Source organism: Rhamphochromis longiceps, linkage group LG22 (assembly GCF_057381845.1).
Source record: "Rhamphochromis longiceps isolate RC_006_pf linkage group LG22, R_longiceps_female_GT1.1, whole genome shotgun sequence".
Classification (NCBI taxonomy): Eukaryota; Metazoa; Chordata; class Actinopteri; order Cichliformes; family Cichlidae; genus Rhamphochromis; species Rhamphochromis longiceps.
The window spans coordinates 6,439,956-6,464,680 of NC_140577.1; the positions used below are offsets into that span (position 1 = coordinate 6,439,956).

A 24,725-nucleotide genomic window follows, 5' to 3' on the forward strand; every position below is an offset into this window, starting at 1 on the left:
GAGTCAGAGTTGTTGTTGGTGATGGTGGGAGTGGGGAGCCTTGGGAAAAATAGGTGTTTTTCTAAAGGAAGGATAAAGAAACACAGGCATTTCTTCATGTTGGCACTCCAGCAGAGAGCAAGTGAGCAACAGACTGAGATATAAAGCGACGGAGAGGCTGTGAAACAGAAGGAAACAAAGTGAGTGAGTGTGGCTTAATTGGAGGCATAAAGAAGCACAGTGCAGTAATCTGATGAAGGACTGAAGGACGATAAGTGTTAAAAGAGAAAAAGTTGTTAAAACATGGCATCGGAAAGAATGAGAAGATACAGAGAGGAGGTGAAAGGGGAGAGGAACTATGAGCGGCAGTTGTTTTTCCAGTGTCACTCACGGCCTCCCTCGGGAGTGTTTAGACCTTTAAAACCTCCTCTTTTCCAGAGGCCGCTAACACTCCTATCACCCTTTACCCCTCCTCTTCCCTCCATCGTTTCACTGCTACACATCTCTCCATCGCCCTCCTGCTTGAACTCCAGCACTGCTGAGTTTTCTCTCCTCCATCCCCGCCCCACTTTCATTCTGCTCTCTGTTTTCCTTCCTTCCTTCTGTTCCTTCCTCTGTTTTCCTCTCCCGTCGCTCCTCTTTTGTTCCCGCCGACTCTCAGATCTTCGTATTCTTTTCTCGACTCCCCTCCTGCTTCCCACCTTTCCTCCGACACTGAAGCCGCTATTTATAAATTGACTAACTGTACGTGAGCGTGGCGTTCGGGGAGAGAGGCAGGCAGAATGAAAGCAAGTGCGCGAATTGTTTCGTGCTGGTGTGCAAAAACAAAGCTGTGCAACAAACTTCAGCTGCTGAATCTGTAACAGTCGTTCATATCCTGTCACGCTGCATCGCGTCATGTTACATTTCAGGCATGCAGCCGCGGCAGTTTGTAGAAAAACCTGTTTCTTTTAAAGTTCTCGGAGGTCTTGAGCAATTTTTCTCAAAACATTTGGTTAACACAGCTTTAAAAAGTGTGAGGCAGCTATTCAATCAACTGTGAGTTTAGCGTTCACTTCTTGAAATGGCCTTTTATGGATGAGTGAACAGCAGCACCAGCCTTCAGTTCTGAGTATAACATCATTTCACTGGTTATTGTTACAACTCCCCATTTTCTACAGGACTGTGAATCTGTGCGACTTCTGCAAGACAGACATTGTTTGACTTGAAATTACAAAAAAATAGGCTTTACTGCTGGTGTGTGTTGCTTCACACACATTTTGAACGCTGTCTTTCGCTCACAGTCAACAAAGTCTGCAGAGCCCATGGACTGTATATAAGAAAAGGCATATAGCCTTTTATTGAGACAAGTGACGCCGATGCTAACGTGTGTTAAACCCGCTTTCTTTCTTAAACCTGCCAGCAACTACTACTGCTCGCTTGATCAGTTACATCAATAATAATCTAAAGACTTTTTGAATATACAAAGTGATGCTAATTTTCTAGCTCAGGGTCCCATTCAGACTCCCATGCAGCATGATGAAGAAGATGAAGGAGGGTATGCTTCATGGGGGGGCTTCCTTGTGACTGACACGTCCCCAGTGTATCAGCTGGCAGTGTCCTTGGGCTGTCAGTCAGATGTGTAATGTCTGGTGTCAAGAAATCAAGACTGCAAAAGCCAAAATGCTACAGTTGAGGCTCAAAAAGGTTACAGTTACTATGCTGTATATACGTTAACATAACAGTAAAGGGTAAGCCTTTGAGGTACCACAGCTGTCATAAATCCCTCAGGACTGCTGATTAACCAAAGCACATGGTTTAAACATAATGCCATCGCTGATGTTATCGACTGTTGATGCTGACCTGGAATTCCTGAACATTATAAGCAGACTTTTAGTTGAGCACTTGTTTTGCTGTGTGCTGTTTTTTTTGTTAAATTTTTATTTTTTTTTATTCATGTTGTGTATCAGAGAGAGTTAAGAGCGGGCCTTGGGCGCAATGTGTTTCTCTGTTGGCTAATACAGCCCACACACTGGAGCCTTTCGCATGGGAGAGAAATGGAGCACTTTACACAGGGATTGTTATTTCAGTTTCATTTAAACTCCATGTGATACAGTAGCAATTTCTCACCACTTGAGTGTCACTTAGATAATAGCATTATATCTGCAGATTTGGGGTGCTCAGCTGCCAGGCGATGGAGTGAAAAACGGACAGAAATAGACGGAGCTAAAGGAGTGAAGGTCTGCTGTGGTGCGCTTGTGCACACCAGTGAATTCTCACCCACTCGTTTTTTACATTTAAAAAGTGTTCCTACAGTGCGAAGCCTAGGCTATTGATTTAAGAGTATAAATGTTTGATAATTCAGATAAATATTCTACAACTCCAATAGGAAGCAGCGCTGATGAGGAAATCGGCCGCTCTGTTAGATAAACATTGAATGTAATGGATGAGGTGAGTGAACGTGAAAGGAGAGGTTTTCTACGGTTTGTTTGAACCAAAGAAATAGAGCAGAATTTGTGTTGACTCACCACAGGTGAAACATCCATGTGGGGATTTAAAAAGTTGAAGTAAATAAACAGAATCAAATGGACTTGGCCCTGCGGGTCATAAATAAGTGATTTTAAAACTTTTTGGTTGTTCTGTTTTTTTCTGTTTATGTTGAACTTTCGGCTTGAACTAGGAGCTGGAAATAAATGTATATTGTTATGTTAAGGCATGTTTCCATCCATATATGGTGGAAATTTTGAGAAAAAGCATTCCCTATGATGTCCAGGAACCACTGCAACACAGTGGGAATGAGGCAAGAAGGTCCTGGGTTTGAATCCACTGGCCGGCTGTTGGCTCTCCTTGTTGAGTTTGTGGATTTTCCCTCTGCCTGCATTGGTTCTCTCCAGGCACTCCCAGAGCTTCCTCCTACAGTCCAAAGTAATGCTATTAGGTACACTGGTGATCCTAAATTGGCAATAAATGTGACTGTGAGAAGGTTGTCTGCCTCTCTGTGATAACCCTTTGATAGACTGGTGACCTGTCTTGGATGTAGAAGTGAAAGATTTTGGAAAGGGTTATATATAGGGTATTTCTAAGGTTTGGGGACTGCAGCTAGAAAATGGAAAATGGAGAAGCTGGAGTGGCTGGCCTACCAAAATGATTCACAGAGCGCAATGACAACTCATACAGGGGGAAACAAAAGAACTAAGAACAACATCGAAGGAACCGCAGGCCTCACTTGTTTCAGTTATGGTCAGAGATCGTGATACAACAATAAGAACTATAATAACATAAGAGGCTGGACAAAAATTGCATCCATAGGAGCGTTCCAAGGAGAAAACAACTGCTGACCAAAAAAAACACAAAGACTCGTCATCTTGATGATCCCCGATACTTTTGGGAAAATATTCTTTGGACTGATAAGACAAAAGTTTAACTTTGGAAGGTTTGAGTCTTGTTACATTTGGCACAAAACTAACACAGCAACAGTCAACAAGTGTTAGCGTGATGGTCTGAACATCAGTTCATGCCCTAAAGCTAAATCACATTTCGGATATGCAGCAAAGCAATGATCCGAAATACAGCAGCAGGTCCAACTCTGAAAGCTAAAAAGCAAAAACCAAATGAAAGTTTTGGAGGTTTGGTTTTGACCAAGTCAAATGTCCAAAATAAAATCTGATTGAAATGCTTTGGCAAGGCCTTGAACACACTGTTCACGCTCAAAAACCTTCCAGTCTGCCTTAATTAAATCAGTTCTGCAAAAAAAAAAAAGAGTTAAAATTCCAACAATGTCAAAGACTTATTGAAAGTTATCCCAAGAGCTTGTTCGTGCTGCCAACAGGGGTAGATTTGAATAGCTTTTTCCCCTTAATACGAAGGAAGAGGCCTCAAGGCAGACACAGGACATGCTGGAGAAATTATATCTCTCGGCTGGCCTGGGAACACCTTGGTGTTCCCCCAGACAAGCTGGAGGAAGAAGATGGATGGATGGATGGAATCATCATTTGAAAACTGCATTATGTATGTTCTCAGGTTGCTCTTTCTCTAAGGTTAAAATCTGGAATATGTAACTGTGACAAACATGCAAAAAAAAAACTCAGCAAGGCAGTTTAACGTGAAAGTAAAGCACTATCCTGCAAAACCCGACCTTTTTAATAGCACCAAGCTGGCAAATAGCTCGCTTCCAAGTTTTCCAGACGACTATATATTTTTTAAAACCAGCTGGCATGAGCCAATTTAATATTCTAGTTGCTTTAAATCTAACCAAACAACCAGATAAAATCCCAAACGCAGAATGCAAAATCAAACATCCATAATTGAGCTGTCATAGTTTGCTCTGCTCTTCATATTCTGACCCTGTGCTCTCATAGTCATGGCTTGCAAATTGATAAGAGCTCTGGTTTTCTATCTCTTTCCATACTTATGTAAATTAATTTCTCTCTTGTGTCCACACATACTGCCTGGCATTTCCTGACCTTTTATTTTTGGGACCCTTTACTTCAGGGCCTCTCTTGTGGCCATGTAAAGATGGACGGCTGTCAAAAATGAAAAGAACGGTTAGCGATTGGTCCTGTTATTACCCTATTTATCTAAAAATAGAATATTGCCCTCGTCAGTGACATTTTCAAGAGTTAAACGTGAAAACTTTGTTGAATATTCAGCTGCTCAAAGAAACTAGAAGAAATTGCATTCAGTTTATCTGCCTCTATTGAAGTTGCACATAAAGGCAGGTGGATAGACACAAGTTTACTGTTGCAATGTGCAATTCAACATCTCTGCTCCGCCTGCAGTCAGAACAACAGGTGGGTTTGACGAGGATATTGCCTGATGCTTTTTGCCTGTTCAGAAGTGGATTTCCTGAGAGATTATTAAGACCAGTTTTGCATCTGCCCTGCTAGAAACAAACTGCTTTCCTCTTCCATCCATCTCCCCTTCCCTCCAGGGCTGTACTCTGTTTCACATCCTCCATCTCTGACCAATCAGGTTTCTGTGCCTCTCCCGGGTGGGAAAAAAAATAAAATAAGCCCATTCCCCCACCCACCACTTCCATATTTTCCACGCAGCTTCTGTTGTGCGCCACCGTGACTCATTGTTTATTGAAAGGCAGTCTGTTATTGACCACAAAAAAAAAATCAATGGCAAACATCCGCAGTGTAAACTCTGATAACACCGTGGAACACATCAAACGAGCGTGCAAAGAGAAAAGAGGAAGTTGCATTTATGTTTGTGTGGTTTTACAGTTCGAGCAATGAGGAAAGGCTGGTGTCACCCTCTCCTCCCCCTCCCTCCATCTGCCTCCCCTCATTTTCCTCATTCCTTCCCACATCTCCCATCTAGCTTTATTTCTTCTTCATGTTTACCCCTCTTTCCCCTTCTCATTCTATTCCTCGCCTTTTCCCTCAGACTGTGTATGTGATCATGCATAACTTAGACTTGCTACCTCTTCTGTCTGTGACCAATATGGCAGACATGGTAACTGTGAAGACACACACAAACACACACACAGGCCTGGATTTATCCAATTAATATAAAATACTTGCCATATCTATCTATTTATCTATATATCTATAAGGTTGGAACAGAGTGCCACCTGCTGGCCAGGAAGAGCAAATGGATCCTTATTTTATTCATGGGTAAAATCAAACACTGGTTGATCATATGAACAACTTACAATTAAGGGGTTTGCTTATATAATTAGCAATAATATAGTTTATCTTTACCTTTTTATTTTTACAATTATTTCATGCCTCTGAAACCTCTACAGCCATTTTAATAGAATAATCACCTTAATGAATGATCAAAAAATATCTATTATTGTGTTCCATTTTTTGTTTTTTCATTGAAAAGTGTCGTATTGATGTTGTTTTTGCCTTATCATTTGCATCAATGTACTCGAGGCTAATGGCTTTAAACCCAGGAAACACATTTGTGTGATTGTTGCAAATATGTTTTCAGTCTCAAAAGCTACGATTAAAGAGAAGAGTCAAGCAGTTCTGTGTGCTGTATTTACAGCGCCGTTTTTTCTTGCTGCAGCAGCAACAAAGGTTGTTTTTTTTATTTATATATTTTTTTAGATAAACACTCAAACATCAGCTAAACATAATGCTAAACGAGTGGAAATTGTGTGGGCTATTATCCTTTTATCATCCCCTTATCAAATGCAGTAGTGTGTGTTTACTTCAGTGTTACTGATGAAATAGGTCTTCATAAGGGGAGAACAAAAACCTGTGAAAAACAGCTCAACCCTCCCTTTTGTTGTTTCTGCCAAACTCCCTGTGATAGTCAGCAGTTGAGCAGAACGATCCATGCTGGATATTGTGTGCCGTTTGCAGCTGCTGTCAGCCTGTTCTTCTCCCTCTCTCTCGTTTTTTTTTTTTCTTTTAAATAAGAGCGAACGGTAATGAGAGGCTTTTACAGTCAATTCAGATGCCTCACTGCCCTCTGGAAATCATAAACAGGCTCTTAATTGAAGGGAAATGTCGAGGTCAGCATGAGGCTCAGCTGAAGATTTACAGCATTCATGAGTGTTGGCGTATAACAGAGACCTTAGAAGTGCTTTCATTTACTAGAATTTCTATGAATTCTTTATGTCTCTCCTTCTTTGTATCTGTGTTTCCGTGTCACCTTTTATTGGTGCATACATTGCTGACACCGAATAGAAAGTTGGCTTTGATTTTCTTAGTCGTGTACAGCTTCTTGTGATGGCTCATTTTACTCACGTGCCATTTTTGCGTCTGCGTGTTTGCTGTTTGTTTAACATGTTTTCCTCAGTTTCAGTTTTATGTTTCTCACAGCTACAAATTATCTTCTTTCATTCTATCTTCTTGCTTCTGCAAAAAAAGGAAAAAACACATAAAAGAACAAATTTTTGCAAGTGAGCAACATTAAAGTGCCAGTAGCAGCCCCATGAAATTTAAATGAACTGCTGATAATCTTCTCCCTCTTTTCTCTCTGTTTTTCATTCGCGTCTCTTCTCTGTGTCCCCTGCAAGAAGAGGAACGGCAACTCATCCAAGGTCCATCAACAGGTGCCGTAATAGGAGCGATCCTCGGTGCTCTCATCTTCATCTGCATAGTCATCATCGGCACCATCTTCTTCATCCGCAACCGGCAGGAGGACGCAGAGTAAGTCTTCATTAGCAATCCTGTATCTACTTAATCGTTTATTTAACCTCCTGAGCAAAACTAATCCCCCCTCGAGGACTAAGGCTCATTAAGACTTGTTACATGTCATGAGGGAACCCACCAGAGGAAGCTCTGTGATAAATCCTGACCTGAAGTTTATAGCATGAGGCTGCTGGGAGATTTTATTCCCAAAATGTTCTGCTCTGAGCTCCCATTTCAGCTCCTGCAGTTCCCCTCCTGGGCTTCAGCTGTAAATGGAGATTTATTAAACTCCAGTTTGAAGGAGGGGTTTTCCAATCTGAGGCTTCTTGTAGAGGCCTCCAGTAAATTAACAAACATGCAGCTATTGTTTACCGCCTGTTTGCTGAGTCAGGGGTTAATTAGATTTCGTTGGAGACGCCTTGCTGATGCCGTGCAGCTACTTCCAGTAAACTGATGCAACAAAAAAGATGGAATTTATGGTGATTACTAAGCATAAATGATTAACCATAAATAATGCTTGCAGAGTCAGGGCCAGAGTAAACATCTACTGAGTGATTAATAATTCTGATTAAGGATAGGAAAAGAACCTCTGTCCAGTGGCGGTCCTAGCCTGTTTGGCGCTCCGGGCTAACACTCCCTCTGGCGCCGCCCCCCCCCCCCCCACACACACACACACACACACTCACACACACACACACACACACAAATCATATTATGGATTGTACATTAACATAAAACTGTTGTCAAAATTCACCAGAGAAACACACACACACACATATGAAGAGAGAGAGAGTGTGCATAGTATGCAAACGGCTACCAAACAGCCATCATAATTCGTCATACAACGAGAACAGGACAAATCAACAACTGACAATGACTAATTAATATTAAAATCTGTAACATAATGTATTGTTTGGAGTTTAGTCTGTTACTGTTACTATTTTTACCATTTCTTCTTGGAGCAACTGTAACGCACATAATTTCCTTCCTGTATCTTTTGCTCGTTTCTCCTCCTCTTCTTTTCCCTTTTTTCTAAACTGAGGACCTGATGGCTTTGAACTTTTCTTGTCCATCTTCCATTGGTTTTAATTTTGCACTCCAGTATGAACACCCATTCCCCAACCCGAGGATCACCACAGCATAACCTAACAGACCTACACCTTAGTTCACAGATTCACTTTGTCTAGGGTGTATTTCTGGGATTTCACACAACCCAGGATTCAAATCATGAATACATAATTTACAACATTATGAATGAAATGTGCTCTACTTGGAAGCAGCCGCCCCCCTCCCCTTTCGACGGGTTGTGTGTGAGACTTTAAATCATCAAACTGTAAATTATAAATTTTAAATTGTTATTGATCCCTTTACCCCGAGTCCTAAAGCATATATTTATTTTCTTACTGTTCTTATATTTATTGTTTGTTTACTTGCACTGCTGTAACTGGAGTCTCATCGTCTCGTCTCTCTATAAACTGGACTGTATGTAGCGGAGATGACAATAAAGTTTACTTTGACTTCAGCAGCGAGCAGGCGCACCGAGGGCTCTCGCGCTCACTTTTCACGTATAGAATTTCGAAAAACCATCGGTTCAAATTATAAGTCTGTATCATAATGTCTGGTGTTTTTGTGTTTGTTGTTTTGTTTTTATTTTGTTTTATTTTGCGAGTTGGTTATTAGATGCTGCTCCAGCCAGCCAGAGAATCCCCCGCCGCCCCGCCCTCTCCTCCCTGTGCCGCAAGGGAGTAGAGGGCCCCACTCACCTCTTCACGGCTAACTGCCCCTTAGTTTTATCTGCTCCTCAGAAATCAAGAGTTTTGGGGAGGAGGTGTGGATGTGCGCTGTTGCCCAGCAGTCAGATGTTCATGTCACATCTGTCCGCTCTATTCACCACACATATCACCTCTGGGGGTAGCTAGTGCGTCTTCTTACACATCTGTTGGGGCGGAGGTATGTGTGTGTATGACTGGGCCTGAGTTTGGGACTTGTTGCGCCTTAACCCCTGTGGGACATGGCGGAGGGTTGCTCCTCTTACTGCTCCCATTTGATCGTTACTGCCTCTTTGTGGATGTCAGTAGTTGGTGGTTCGGTGCACATGGTCAGATGATCTGGCGTGTTCACTGACCTGCTTCCTTGGAGGTTGTGTTTCAGGGTGGCTCAGGCCTTGTTGTGGTGGGGGTCTCTGGGGGGTGTTGGGCTGTTATCAGGAGCCTGGGGCAAAAGGCCTCTGGGCCCGGTCCTTGGCTCGTGTCTGGTGGATGGTCAGCTCATTGCTCCTTTGGAGCTCTTGCCCTGCGGCCATGGGGGATCTGTCTTCCTTCTGCTTCGCTGGGCATGCAGTTATTATTGTGACGTGCAGCCTCTTCAGTGCTCTTGGTGGGCTGCGGACGGCCCGGGTCTCCTGGGCCTTCCTCTGTCTGGTTCTGGCTCCCAGGGGCCGTGTTGCGGCGTCTAATCCTCTTTATCAAGTACTTTCATGACAAATGCACACACACTTTGTTTGTTTTTGTTGTTATTTCTCTGTCAGTTGGTTTGTCTTGATTGTGTTTTGTTACGAATGCAGCAACTGATGACCTGTCATGTTTTATTTGTACTTGGTCCTTTATTGTTATGTTTATTCCCTATTTTTCTCTTTTTTCTTATTCTTTCTCTTTTCTCTTTTCTTACGCCTGACAGCTCTGCATTCTTACACTCCACATATATAAAATAATTAAAAATAAATAAAAAACAGGTGAACAAGAGAAGCCTATAAAGTTCATAGATCTCCTCTCCTCAGATGTGTTTGGTACAACGATGCACTCAGACCATGGTTCTGCTTGTCAAAGCTGCCGGACAGACCGGGTTACTAAAAAATAAAAATAAAAGTTGTGTCTTACCGGTGTCAGCAGCAGCTTTCAAAAGGAGCAACAAGGTGAGCAGTCTCCATTTTGGCTTTGCATCACATTTTTCACAGTTTCTCTAACACTTGGTGAGTAGTTTGGCTGTTTGCAGACAAATCGTTGTCTCTGGTGACCACAGCAACCGGCTCACAGCCAAAGTGATCACACGAAGATTTTCAGTCCAGTACTGCACACCTCTTTCTCTACAATTACTCACCAACTGGTCACAGAAAGCATTTTCCCAAGCAGCCAGAGGTCTCTGCAACCAGTTGGGGAACATGTTTTTCTATTGTGACCAACAAACTGGCCTCTAGGCTGGTGTGATGGAGGCCTAAGGCTACCATCTGTGATTAGCATCTATATTGGTTGATTGTACTATGGTTGCTATGTACAGACACGGATACCTGTAGTTATTACTTAGTAATGCTATAATTTCACTCTTCAAACCTGAAGAACAAATGTTTTGGACTGCATATCAAATAGCATAATTTGCTATTAAAAAGGCTCAAAAAGCACCAAAAACATGGTCAAGAGGTCGAGTACTATGACTCATGTTATTACCCAAGCCCGAGAGCTGCTGGCATTTGTCAGTCAAAGCAGCCACAGCCAGAAAGAAAAGATAAGTTATAAAAGGAAATTAGGTAAAGAGACCAAAACCTTTTTTTGTTTGTTAGCCACACAGGTCCACATGTTTATTTCTGTAGTAAAATTAGACATTTTAACATCACAGGCTATGGTGGTAGATGCTCTTTTGTAACCAGCTTCAAGTGGCCACTCCAAAAACTTCAGTTTTTGGCAGTTTAGCATTGGCTTCATTTTTCAGCTCTAAGCATGATGCTTGGATGAAACTAGGGTGAATATTGGAGCCCAGAAACACAACTCCACGTGAATGAATGCTGGTACTGCATTATTTCTGCTGGGTGATAAGGTTATTGTTGTTATTTTTGACTTGTTAGGAGAGGCTTTACTGTGTCTGTGGTTTCGTAGAGGCTTTTAAAGGTTTCTTAAATGAAGCTGTGGATCTTATTTTCAAATCCTACGTGTTGACGGGTTCTCCAAGTCCATCTACGGTAGCACGCATTTTTAAAAACGCTTTCTAAAGTTGATTTCTTAACCATCAGTGTTTGTTTTTCTTTAACTCAAAATGTTTGGGTTTTTTTTTCCCTCATAGTGCTGAATTTTGTAAGAAAAGAATCTAGATTAAATGATAACAGCATGTGACATCTTTGCAGTTTGACATTTCAAGACTTTATATTTCTGTGATCTCTCAGTGGCCCAAGTTGTTTCTCCGTTGAATACAAAGAAATCTGTCTTAACGAAATAGAGATCAATACCACATTACCACTTTGTCTTTTGTCCAATCAGGGGCCCACCCAAGCACAAGCCCCCTCCCCCAGTGAAGGCAGGCAGCTCAACAGAAATGGTGAGTGGTCGGCGCAGTTTCAGATCAATCCTTATTGTCACCACAATTATATTCCACTCACACACACAAATACACACACAGTCCATTTGGACACTCATGATGGGGCTAATGGCTATTGATCGGAGATCCGAGTTGGCTTACGTGTGCCGAAATAATTAGCTTGGATTTTCGTAAAGAGGTCCATTAGAGCACTCCTCTCCTCGCCATGTCTGTTACTTTACTCCATCACTCACATTTTGATACGCTTGAGCCACGTTATGTAATGTGACTAAAACTCTCTAATTTTATGTTGATTAGATTGTATAAAAGATGTCTAAAAGGCTATAAATGCCTTGGCTGAAAGGAAGGTTCACAGGGTTCAACAGTGGAGGTTTATTAGGCATTTACAGGATTTTCTACAAAGCGCCGACTGTAGAACATGACCAAATGACAGCATTATCTCTGTAGCTCTATATTTATGCATAACTCTTTGAGGGCAAGTCTCGGCCAAGTCGCAAGGCTTTTCTTTTAACATTTTTCTTTCAAAGTTGCTATCAGTGGGAGTTTTTTTTACATATCTTAGATGGTGTTCTTTTGATGCCTAATGATTGAATATTCCAGCCGTATGATCGTGCAAATGCAAATTTTGAGGGAGCCACATCTGTTATCTTGTTAAATAAAGATAAATGTATTCAAACTTTTAACTTTTTATAGTTAGAACCAGCATTCCTATCAATTATGATAACCCTGTGCTCGCCAGTGTCCTGTAATTGAAATCTTGGGACAAGACTGCTACCGCTAGGTGTTTATAGAGAACGTAAGAAGTCAGCTTCCTTTGGAAGAAAAAACTTCAGGGAGTTTTGTAATGCCTAATTAAACAGGAAAGTGGTGAAAGCTCCATTTTAGTAGAATTTTGCTATAAAATGTGATAAATGTTCTCAACAGCATCAGTCATTTTTTGAACAGACCTTCATTTCCTTTTGCAAATAAAATACGCCAAACTTGTCAGTGCAATATTTAGTGGTCTAGATTAGATTAGATTAGATAGAACTTTATTAATCCCTCGGGTGGGTTCCTCTGGGAAATTCGATTTCCAAAAAAGCACAGCACCGACAGAAGTTACAGAGTTACAGAATATTATATATATATATATATATAATACACACACACACACACATATATATATATAAATACAGAGACAATATAAATAAAATATACGAAGGGGATAAATAGAATAAATAGGAATAAAAATAAAAATACAAGTGAATTGCACATTTCAAGTATTGAGTCTATTGCACCGTTGACTATTTACAAAAGTATTGCACAAAAGGTATTGCACAGTGAGGTGAAGAGGCACTACAGCTTAGTTGTTCCCCCCTCCTTTGTCCTCCTGTTTCCCCTCCCTCTCCCCTCCAGAGAGGAGTTAAACAGTTTGATGGCGTGTGGGACAAAGGAGTTTTTAAGTCTGTTAGTTCTTGTCTTTGGGAGAAGCAACCTGTCACTGAACAGACTCTTCTGGTTGTTAATGGCCGTGTGCAGAGGATGCCCAGCATTGTCCATAATGTCCATCAGTTTCTTTAATGTCCTTTTCTCTGCCACTGTCACCAGAGTGTCCAGCTTCATGCCAACCACAGAGCTAGCCCTCCTGATCAGTTTCTCCAGCCTGGATGAGTCCCTCTTTGCTGTGCTGCTCCCCCAGCACACCACAGCATAGAAAAGTACTTCAGCAACCACTGACTGGTAAAACATCCTCAGGAGCTTCCTGCAGATGTTAAAAGACCTCAGCCTCCTGAGGAAGTACAGTCGGCTTTGGGCTTTTTTATACAGGTGCTCTGTGTTGCATGACCAGTCCAGTTTATTGTCCACCCACAGCCCGAGGTACTTGTACTTGTTGACCACCTCCACCTCCTCCTCCCCCTCTATCTGAACCGGCAGTGGACCTTCTCTGGACCTCCCGAAGTCCACAACCAGTTCCTTAGTCTTTGAGGTGTTGAGTTGAAGGTGGTTTGTATGACTCCATGCGACAAAGTTCCTCACCAGACTTCTGTACTCCTCTTCCTGATCATCCCAGATACACCCCATGATGGCTGTGTCGTCTGCAAACTTCTGAATGTGGCATAATTCAGAGTTGTAGCAGAAGTCAGAGGTGTACAGGGTGAAGAGAAGAGGGGACAGCACAGTTCCCTGTGGTGCTCCTGTGCTGCTGACCACAGTGTCAGACGTGATGTCCTTCAGCCTGACGTACTGTGGTCTGTCGGTGAGGTAGTCGGAGATCCAAGCCACCAGGCAGGGGTCCACCTCCATCCTGTTCAGTTTTTCTTGAAGCATACAGGGCCGGATGGTATTAAAGGCACTGGAAAAGTCAAGAAACAGGATCCTGACCGTGTCTTTTCCCCCATCCAGGTGTGAGTGGGCTCTGTGTAGGAGGTACAGGATGGCATCCTCCACTCCGACACCCGCCTTGTATGCAAACTGTAGTGGGTCCTGGGCATGTTGTACCTGTGGTCGGAGGAGGTTGAGGAAGAGCCGCTCTAGAGTCTTCATAAGATGTGACGTCAGTGCCACCGGTCGGAAGTCATTCAGCTCATTGGGCCGGTTCTTTTTGGGGACCGGGACGATGCAGGATGTCTTCCATAGGGCGGGCACTCTCCCCAGTCGCAGACTGAGGTTGAAGACTCGTTGTAGCGGCTCCCCAAGTTCAGCAGCACACGCCTTTAGCATCCTAGGACACACCTTGTCTGGGCCTGCTGCCTTTCTGGGGCGAAGCTTCCTCAGTTGTCTCCTGACCTGATCCACTGTGACACTGGGAGATGTTTGGGAGGAGGGGAGGGGGGGAGATGTCTTGCTGCTGAGAGAGGGATTGGAGGAGGGGGGTGTCATGGTGTCAGGAAGGGGGGGAAGCGAGGGAGGTAGGAGAGTGGGGATTGGACTCTGTAGTGAAGGTGAGGGTGGGGGGGTTGTGGGCTGGTCAAACCTGTTGAAGAAGTTGTTAAGTTCGTTTGCCTTCTCCACAGTCTAATCACAATCTAGATTACAGCAGTTACTTTGACGTTATTATAATCAATAAAAACAACTGATAAGGCTTTAAAACAACAGCTGAATCGCTGTAATAATCTTAGATCTCTTTTAAAAGTGGAGTGCTCTTTAAGCATCTGAATGCAAAAACTGTGAGCAAGTTTCATAGTGCTAGGATCATATGTGAGCTAGCATGGGCAGCAGAGAGGTAAACTTCCCACGTGAAAAGCAAAGAAAGGAATAGAAATTGAATTTTATTGGCCTTTTCATTCATTTAGATTCATAACAAATTACCAGCAAATGAAATTATTGAGGTCTTGAACTGGATGTCTTTCAGTCATAATCTGGATATCATGGCTGCACCTAAAAACTGGCCTTCATCAGCTCAAGTTTCATCACTTTCCAAACATCAAATTAAGTTGTGCAGAAACACAAGTAGACTTGAGCCATTAGGTGAGGACACTTGCCTGTTAACCCTCTAAGTCATCCAGTTTTTGATATGAGTTGGTTTTAAAGATTGTTTTTTATTTGTTCCCTGATTGCTAAGACATCTGAGAACAATCTAATAGAAACTAAAAATGCATGTTGCGTAGGGTTGCAATTAGCAATAGGACAGGTGGCCTCACATTTGACTCTGTATACTGTGTATACTTACATACAGAGCAGTTCATGGTCAATTCAAACACTGCACGTTCATCTGGCTGCAAAACAATCCCAAATCATCACCCCTTCATCATCGTGCTTCACACTTGGTATAGCTGGTAAAAGGTGCATGAGCTTAAACGCTGTGTGGCACTACCCATTATGCCTAAACATCTCTACTTAGCCTCTTCTGTCCAAACAACATTGCTCAAAAAATCTTGTGGTTTGTTTAGATAAACTTTGCAAACCTAAGCTGTCCTGTCGTGTTCTATATAGAGAGAAGAGGCTTTCTCCTAGCAACCCTTTGGAAAAAAAGCCATACTTGTTCAGTCTTTTTTAATTGTACTGACATAAAGTCAAAAATCAAATAGATTAAGATGTAGCTCTGAGATGTTTTGCAATTACTTTGAGCACTGCATCGTCTAACATTCAGATTTTTATCTGCTGGGCCATCCAATCCCGAGAATATTGTGACATTTTGTTAACACACACCTGAATGGTCCAGACCAGCAAGCTGCCAAAACCTCACTTAGCTGTTATTTACCCTCTTAATTGCTATAGAAACATGTGGGTGTTGTTCACAGGGCCGCACAAAGTCCTGTGAAAATTCTTTTTCACATGACTGTAGGGTTATGGTCGCCAGCAGTCAGTAGGATAAGCCCAGTACGGTCAACGTGCCGACACATTTACACCTCAGACGATGTTCAGTTTTTCAGTCAATAGCCCTTTTGTTCCATTCACATGCATTTGGTTTGTTATAGAACAATGCAGCCGACTGAAAAGAGCAGCATGCATTTTCTATAAAAATCATCTGAAATGGCTCAGCCATGGAGATAACTAAGTAGACTGCGGTGATAATTCAGGCAGACTTTCGTCCTACATTAATATTACAGATGTTTTTACAATCCGTCACTAAGTTTTTCAAATGAAACATAAAGTAGTCAGCTGAGGTTTCTGAGGAGATAACAACAGAATGAAAAAATAAAGACAAAAGTAAGGTAAAGACACCATGACGTAGTAGCCAGATAATCTTCTCTGAGTTTCGGGTTCATGATATCATGGTAACCCTCCCTAACCTACCACAGCTTGACTACAAGTACTGTTCAGCTGGTGTAAAAAGAACCAAGGGAGACTTCAAAACAGATACACGATAACCTCCAGGATAAAGGTACAACAGTGCAGACACACCTCCCATGGCTTTCTGAATGAAAATGGGCTCCATGGAACAAGACCCCACTTTTGAAAGAGAAACATAAAAAAAGCTCAGCTGTTTGTTCAAATGCATGCTGACAGGCCACATTGCTTCTGGGAGAATATTCTTTGGACAGAAAAAAAAACAAAATTAGAGCTTTTTGGTAAGTCGCATCAGCTTCATGTCCACAAAAGAAAATTTTCAAAGAAAGATCAAAGGAAATCCTCCCTATGAAATATGGAAGAGGCTTACTCATGTTAGAAGGTTGCTTTGCTGTGCCGGTCGCAGGGGTGCTTCAGTCTGTGCAAGGCAGAGAGAAATCATAAAAAAGACGAGTATTTGTTGAAAAAGCATCTGAGGCTGCCTAAATCACAGTTCATTGATTGTCCAACAAGCTAATGTCCCAAAATGTACTTCTTAAAGCACCAAAGGATGGACATGAAGGAAACCCTGAATCTTTCTGAAGTTTTATGAGTCCCTATTTTAAAGCAGTGTAACTGCTCTTGCTTGAAAGTTGCTGATGTCTTGAAGATGTACGCAAGTTGTTCTTTGGCGTTAATGCACGACAATACACTAGTCGTGGCAAAACTGAAGCCGATCTCACTTCAAATTCATCACATGTGAACGCTTGTTTACAGTGCCTTAAAACACTATTATTTACGGACAGTTAGTACATTTTAACCTCAATCTATGATAGTTTCCTAAACAAAACGAGGAGTTTTGGTGACTAAATGTAACCAAACAGTGAGCTAAAACCAACTGAACCAGTCATGCTTTCTTCTTATGTGGACGTATGTGTCACTCAAGAATCAACATCAAAGGATATATTGTGCATGTTTCTCTGAAGCCAGCCGTTTCTGAGACAACAGCAGTATTTCGATGCACTAGGTTGATTTAGCATGTATGGAAAGCGGTGAAACTGGCAAAGCACAAAGAACAAAGCATGCATGAAAACTGGAAGACGTGAAGTTTGGTCAAGCAAAGTTAAACTGGACTTCAAAGTGTAACCCCATTACAAGTTACCGAGAGAAAAAAATACAAGAAAGGCTTGATTGCAGTGATTGCCTTTAAAAAAGGTAAGCTCCAAAATATTAGGCTAAGCCTCCTGAATTTTCCTTCCCTGCCCCTTTCATTATTTAAAATAATGTTATGTTAAAATCAAGCGAAAGCTCTCTCGACAATTGAATTACTGACATGTGGAACCCAATTATTTTTTTCAATTTTAACTTATTTCTGTGAAAATTCTGATTATTGGCCGTAGTAACAAAACGGCAAAGGTCGTGTGCTGAAAACATCTTTTCATGCTTGTAAATGAAACCACTATGAATCATTGTGCGTGTGTGTACATCAAATACACACACGTGTAAGAGTGTGTTATTCTCTCACAGGTTACATATTCTCACTCTAAGATCCTATTTTATTGCACTGTTTCCACTTTGCTCTCTTCCCTGTGTGTTGATGTGGTTTCTGTACATGCAGCTCAACAAGCCATCAGAGCCTCCCACAGCCACAGAGACGGCGCCTCTCAGCCCAGGAGAGGTTTACTACGAGCCCACAGGGAGAGAGCCTGTCACTGTAACTATAACACACATAAATATGCACACACACACACACGCACACAAACACGCTCGCAGATACAAAAGCATGTTTTGCTCACTGACACATGAGCCACACTTCAGCCACAGGGGCTCCATATCTGTTTGGACAGCTACACACTGTTGTGGGGACCTCATGGTGTTTTCACTTTGTACCAATCAATCAACTGTTATTAATATTAAGCTGTGAATAATTACTTGAACTTCATAAAATGGTATTCTAATTAAATGTAAAAATGAAAGTCTTCACAACTTCCTGTGTTATTCCATAATCCCTCTGGTATGTAAATGAGTTGTGATAATTACTTAAGAGACATTCTGTAGTCTTCAGGTCAACTGATTTACATATATTATTGACAATCACATACAGTTAATTCCAAAAGTATTGAGACCTCTTTGCTTTCTGCGCACTTTACTGGACTGTAGGTTTAATTTTAAATGGATAAAAATTGTGCTTTTACCCTTTAGTCTACGCTTAATATAATAATAATCAAGTAAAAACATGCATTTATGTAAAGTACTCATACTTTTAATTCAGTGTAGAAGCCCCTTTGGCAGAAGCTTTGAGTTTTCCTGTAACTGTAGATGCTTGCACACATGGATTTAGGCGGTTCATCGTGGCGGATCCATTTCCAGACTGAATGAAAGCAGATGTTAAACATCTTCAGTCCTTCCACAGTTTGGGGGCAGGAGGGGTTAAATTTGGGCCACTTAATGAAAGTTAGAGATTCACATGTGTAGCAAAACTTACAAGGTACTGGCGTGATTGTTGGGGTGAAAAATCACCCCAGTCTCAGGACAAGCGCACGCTTTAAAATGTTTTCTTCAAGGACTTTTCTGTGTTTGGCTCCATTCATCCTTCTCTCTTCAACCCTCTATTTCTGCCCAAAAAGTTCAATATTTGCCTCATCAGATGCTTTCAGAGTGCATTAAATGCCATTTGGCAAACTCTGAGGAGGCCGCCATGTGCCTTTTAGTCCAGAGTGGCTTCTGTCTAGCTGTTCCACCTCTAAGGCCTAATTAATGAACTGCTTTCCAGCATGTTCTCCTGCATCTGCAGAGCAATTGCGGAGCCAAAGGTTACATAGTGTTTTCTATTTTAAAAGACGGGGCCAGTTCCATTAACATCTTTATGGGAGGCAGGGAAACGTTGTACATTTTTTTAGCATGGCCACAGCCAATGACATCAGTGGATGCAACTTTGGGATCACTGATAGCACAGTAACAGCTCTACACCAACACGTTCGTCTGTGAATACTTCCTCACATGTTGGTTTTTGCAACTTTACTTGTGCGATTTCACATTCAAGAATTGTACCTAAACTATATCCATTCAATTCTATTTACCGCATGTGGAATCCAATCAGGTTTTTAAGGCTTAATTACAGCAAAAATTAATTACAACAAACACTAATTACAGCCTTCAGGATCCCACCAAGTGCCGGACGTCCACGATGGTGTTTTGGGGGGTAAATCTGGTCAGTTCAGCCTTTAAATAGATGTCACTTTATGCTGAGTTTGATTGCAAAGTTGCACGTAAAAAGTTGTCTTTATTGCACATTAGAAATAATTCTAAAAAGTTTTCTTGATGTCCTGCTAACAATCTGAAAGGACTTTGGTAGAGGATCATTAGGGGGTCCTTTGTCCCTCTTGGGGGGACACTCCCACAGGGTTTAAATCTGGGACTCTTCACCATTTGACCTTAGAACTGAAGAAGCTTCTCGGATGAGAGGTGAAACGTCTTCAAGCAACTCAAAGAAGTCCAGACACTTTTCTTTCCAAGCTCCTTAGACTTCGATGACCTGGATGATTGAGAACCTTCATAGACAAAACCTGACAGGACAGCTTTTCATCTTTTACCATTTTAACAGTTGTTGTTTAGCTATGTAGCAACACTCTTAAACAAACATCATTTCACCTGAGCGCAGTTTGCATTAGATGACAGCGAGGGTCTGAATTCTTTGATGTCACAGATTATTACCTCCACTAAGGAGGCTGCTTTCTTTTCTGTCTGCAAACTCGATAGCTCAAAAATTTTGAATGAATTCTGATAAAGCTTTGTAGGATTTCAGATTGGGGTGATGTTAACAAGAAAATGTGGCTTATTGGATTAAAGTTGACAAAAAACCTTATAATTGATTTTTACTGCACTATAGACTTAAATTATGTTTTAAAAGTAGGTACAGTACTGCCCAGAGCAAGCTGTGGTAAAAAAACAAAATTTACAATACAGTAAAGTGTGCAAAAGCTGAATGCTTTTCTGAATCCACTCTTTACATAACAATTATAATAGTAACTGATAAAGTATGGGATAGTAAGCCTGTTTATGTGTCCACTTTGCAGAACCTGGACGATGAGACCACCGGAGCCCTGAACGGCAGAGCCCCTCCAGTCAAATACGAAAAAGAGCGCAAAGATCATGCAGCAGACGGTCACCATAGCAATGATTTGGATTCTTCTAATCACGAGGTGCCGGCTGCCAACATTTCTCGTGGCGAAAGCTTTGTTTCTCCTGCCATGTACGTCTAGCTTTGGCAACCGGAACACCACGTCACAGGCATATGGACAAATTCCAGGTCACGTTATTTAGCATGAAAAGTAAAGGCAAGCACACGTTTCCGCCATTTTTCTTGTAAACATTTACAAATGTTTAAAAAGTTTTAGTCCACACATGATGAATGTTTTCAATTTATTTTTATTTACCATTCTTATTTAGTGGGTGTTATGGGTTTAAATATTTTCTCACTTAATATAAATAGTTTTTTTTTTAATCTGTCGTAATGGTACTTGAGACAAAGAATTCGGTCAGTTAAAGTAAAAACAGCTTTTTTTTAAATTAATTTTATTTTTTAACCTCTGCCAACTGGAGCCAACTGGAACATCTTGCCATTAGCTTTCAGACAACCTAGAGCTACAATACAAAACATCGTGACAGACACACGCACATAGTAATCCATGATATTAGAAAACCAGAGAGCCAGTGAAATCACAATTTACAATAATTAAAAAAGTTAATTAGATGGTCAAGAGCTTGTGTAATGCACGTGAACTGGACTACACAGTGCCCTACTTCTGTGTAGTGTTAGCAAATTGTTTGATTTGCTATCAGACGCAATATGCAACATCTCGTGCGATGACCACACGGTCAAAAAATTCTTGTTGTATGTGAGGCTGCCAGTCCTGAGCTCTTCAGTTCACATCTGTGGAAAGTAAGTTCCCCTCTAAGTCAAGATGAAACACCAGGGAGCCGAGTACTACAGGGGAAGTAAAACAACCACATCTGAAGTCCTTTCAAAGCACTCCTCTTTTGCCGCTGCTTGAGTTTAGACGAGGCTGAATTCAACCCCAGGAAGTCCAAAGCCTGATCATCTGGCTCTCCAGGCAGCTTCATTAATCGCTCAAGACATTTGAAAACACATTTCAGTTATTTGTCAAGTCCCAAAATAACTGTAAAAAACCCCCCAACTCATCCTTGCCCAGATTACGGTCCAATAGAGAAACATTCCACTTTATTATGTTGTCAAAGAGCCTCATCTGTCCCTGCAACTGTCAGAGCGATGGGGCTGCTCGTTAGCGCTAACGAAGGGGAAGTGACATCATTTTCAAGCTCTGTAACCTGGCAACATCACATCATTTAAAGTCCACGATTCATATTTGTTCTTGTTAATTGCAAGAGTCGGTAAGAGTGTGGGCTGGGGAGTGAAGGAGACTAAAGAAAAGCACACGCGCAGGAGTGCACACACACAAACAAAAAGCCTCCACCAATTTTTGCTTTCAGTCCTCTAACAAATCACACAGTTAGAGTTGAGGAAAACATCATAAGGAATGTATTACAAAATGTGTAAATGCTCGGCATATATTAGAAGGATACTGCCATTACAGCCATTTTAACAGATTAGAATGGTCACAAAATCCGATATATGCAGATCATTTCGCACATGTTGAAAATATGCAGTCTGCATTTTATCCAAGAGTCGACTTGAAAGGGAAAAAAAACGCGAAAAAGAAGGCGAGCGACAACTTTGCCTTCAGGCTGAATCAAGAATTGGTCTTTACAGATGTCAGATGATGGTACCAAATCATGGACAGTGTAAATAGTATTGATAATATTGATGAATAATATATTGTTGGTGAAATGTGTACACATAAAAAAATAAACAAGTGTAAGTGTCATCAGTGCCTCTGTACAGGGGATGGAAGTTTGTTAAATGTCAAACGAGCGACTAAAAAAAGACAAAACAAAGTGTATATTACTATTTTGCTTTTCACGGGTGCATCAAGGTTGTCACTTAATACTAAAATGTTTTTGAGTATATAAAAAAATTATGTGGATTTTACTCCGTGTTCATATTACTCTGCATGGCATGATCGGTGGCTTGTTGAAACATTTTCCCAAGGCTGTTTGCGGAATAATCTTCATTTGTAAAAACATTTCTGAATGTCAGAAAAGAAAGCTGTTTTTCATTTCTGTCTCAATGCATCTGTCATACTCATGCACACCACAAGTCCAATTTAAGTTGAGAGAGCGGGATATTTTTTTGTTTTTATTTTTTCCTTTTTTTTTCCGTCTCACGACGGCTCCGCGAGCTGCCTGTTTTAGTCTCGAGCACTAATCTTAAAATGCAGTCAGCATGGAATCGTCGTCTCTTACGGCCACTGAGCCCAGCTCACACAAAAATACGCCAACTTTTTTTTCTTAATCTTGGGTTCTTGCTTCAGACTTTGAGCCGCACAAATCTTTCAGAGCCATCGTGTTTACTGTCAGAGGGCAGAGAAAGGCGGGCGGCTGATAAACTGCAGATTTGTCAGCAGGTATAAAAGTTAATGGAGGTGTCACGTAGACATAGATGGAAACAAAAGAGAGAGACAGGGATACAGTGGTGCATGGTGAACGTAGATTGATAGAATAATAACATAAGATTAAGGAAAAACTGGAAGACTTATGGGAAATTAAAACAACAAAGTAGAAAAATTCTGATCACAGCTTTCACTCTGCACAGTAGACGCCAGATGATATTTGTTTTGCCGACATACAGTATGACAATCATTTGTTTTCTTCATATGCACTATGCTTAGTCATTATAATAGTCCCACTTTATGCTGCTACATTATCATTTGTCCCCAAAAGAGGCATGCGTGTTTTCCAAATTATGTTTACAGTTTTCATAATGCGACAATTAGCTGAAATTAGCTGATTTGCTAGCTAATGTATAGCTAAATCCGGCCAGATGGAGGATAAAAGAGGACTTCTAAAGCAGCAAATAGTGTTAAAAGTTTTTGTTGCATACCTACTTTGTCCCACTAAGATGTTTATTCTCATTAGAGGAAATGTCTGCATGCTGCATGGGCCTATTTCCATATTTTATAAGAAGAGTCGCCCCACATTAACAAGTATACGGCCTTTTGACTCGCTTATATGGTGCAGTGTCAGACAATCGTATATGATGTATTTTATAGCCCCGACACAGAACAAAACTGTCATAAAGGGAAGTCAGTGTAATGGTTTTTCTTTTTTGTTGCTAAATTATTTTCACAAAATGAATGAATATTTAGTTTCCTGTGGATTTATTGTGTTTAATGCGTTAGCCAGGAGGCTGTTCTTGAGAGATTGAGCAAGAGGGAAAAGACAATCATTGGGACCCATTATATCAGAGACCAATGACTCAGCAAACCATTCAGTTCTGAGTTTCGACTCTGCCGTCTCATTTAAGGATCATTCGGTTTTTCCCAGAGCCTTGCGTTTAATAGAGTTGCTTCATTGTGAGGTATCTGGAATTAGATTGTTGCCATTTCCAGGAATAGATATGAAGCTGACTCATAAAATGCAAACTGCAAAAACATAATTCGGTTTACACTACAGGCTGCCAAACAGCATGGGTCCACAGTTACAAGATGGTTATCGGAGGTAAGTGCAGTGATTTTACATGGATTATCTGTCAGATAAAGGCTCCGGCTTCCTCCCTCTGTGAGAGGTGCAGTGTTGCCTTTTGGCCCAGGTGCTTTGCTCAGTCTCCCCACTTCCTCTGTTATTAGTTCAGCTCCAGAAACACAAGCTGTGAATGCCAGTGGTAATATTGTTCAGTCTGTATTCAGTCTCTCATCCACCCTCTTTGTTTTGTTTTTCTTCTCCGATCTCTCGTTCATTCATTGTCATCACAGCTTTTTATCACGGAGCCAGACGTGCCTTCTTTATGTTATTTTTAGCTTTTCAATTCTCACATTTCTTCTCTGACAGTAGAACAGATGACGAAACTGGGAAATACACAAACACGGGATGTGTTTGACATTGATAGTGACAGTGCTAAAACAGAAAAAACAACAAAAACACTGGAGATCAAATCATCTTATGTGAGTGTTTATTGGGTTTTCTTTCTTTTATTTTGTGTATCACAGATCAATTATCATTTTGTATGCTTTTTGGGAATCCTATTGTACATGTTTTACAACTCATTGTCTTGTCAAATAAAATGTAAACCCAAAAGACAAGAAGCCTGTGTCATTATTACCTCTAACATCTTCCCAGGAGCCAGAATTAATCTGAACGGTTAAAGATGTGGCGAGCCCAAAGATTGTGATTAATATCTTCAGGTAATGTTTGTCGAACATCTGGCAATGTTTGAGCTTCGAATTTGTCATTTTGCAAAATTTACTTGTGAAAAGACAACTTTTGCTAATGATTGTTAGCAATTATTTTATATTCTTGTATTCAGTTTATTAAAAGGTGGCAGTGACAATCATCATGACATCACCAGGAGTTTTGAAACCTCACAAATGTTAGCATTTTGGCTAAGTCAAAGGGGATCATATGTGGATGACAGGTTAAAGTTACCAGCTATTACTAGCAAGTTTGGCTAACAAATGCTAAAGTTGCAACTTGAGATACACATCTGCTAATTACTGTACTAATGTAAACTTTTAGCATACTGACTTATAACATCTAGGCTTGTTT

The 24,725-nt window shown here is 41.1% G+C and overlaps 1 protein-coding gene across 2 annotated transcripts in view; it reads left to right on the forward strand.

Moving 5' to 3' along the window:
- The window catches only part of pvrl2l (PVR cell adhesion molecule related 2 like), a 376,118-nt gene extending 351,868 nt beyond the window's left edge, over positions 1–24,250 (forward strand). The window contains exons 7-10 of one of the 2 annotated variants that reach the window (XM_085395491.1): positions 6,941–7,070; positions 11,297–11,354; positions 17,662–17,757; positions 20,120–24,250. In XM_085395491.1, the coding sequence (XP_085251617.1) occupies positions 6,941–7,070; positions 11,297–11,354; positions 17,662–17,757; positions 20,120–20,305 (470 nt within the window). In that variant the 3' untranslated portion in view covers positions 20,306–24,250. Of the gene's footprint in view, positions 1–6,937; positions 7,071–11,296; positions 11,355–17,661; positions 17,758–20,119 lie in introns of both variants that reach the window. The other variant, XM_085395490.1, reaches the window with a different exon arrangement.
- The last annotated feature ends 475 nt before the right edge of the window (positions 24,251–24,725 follow it).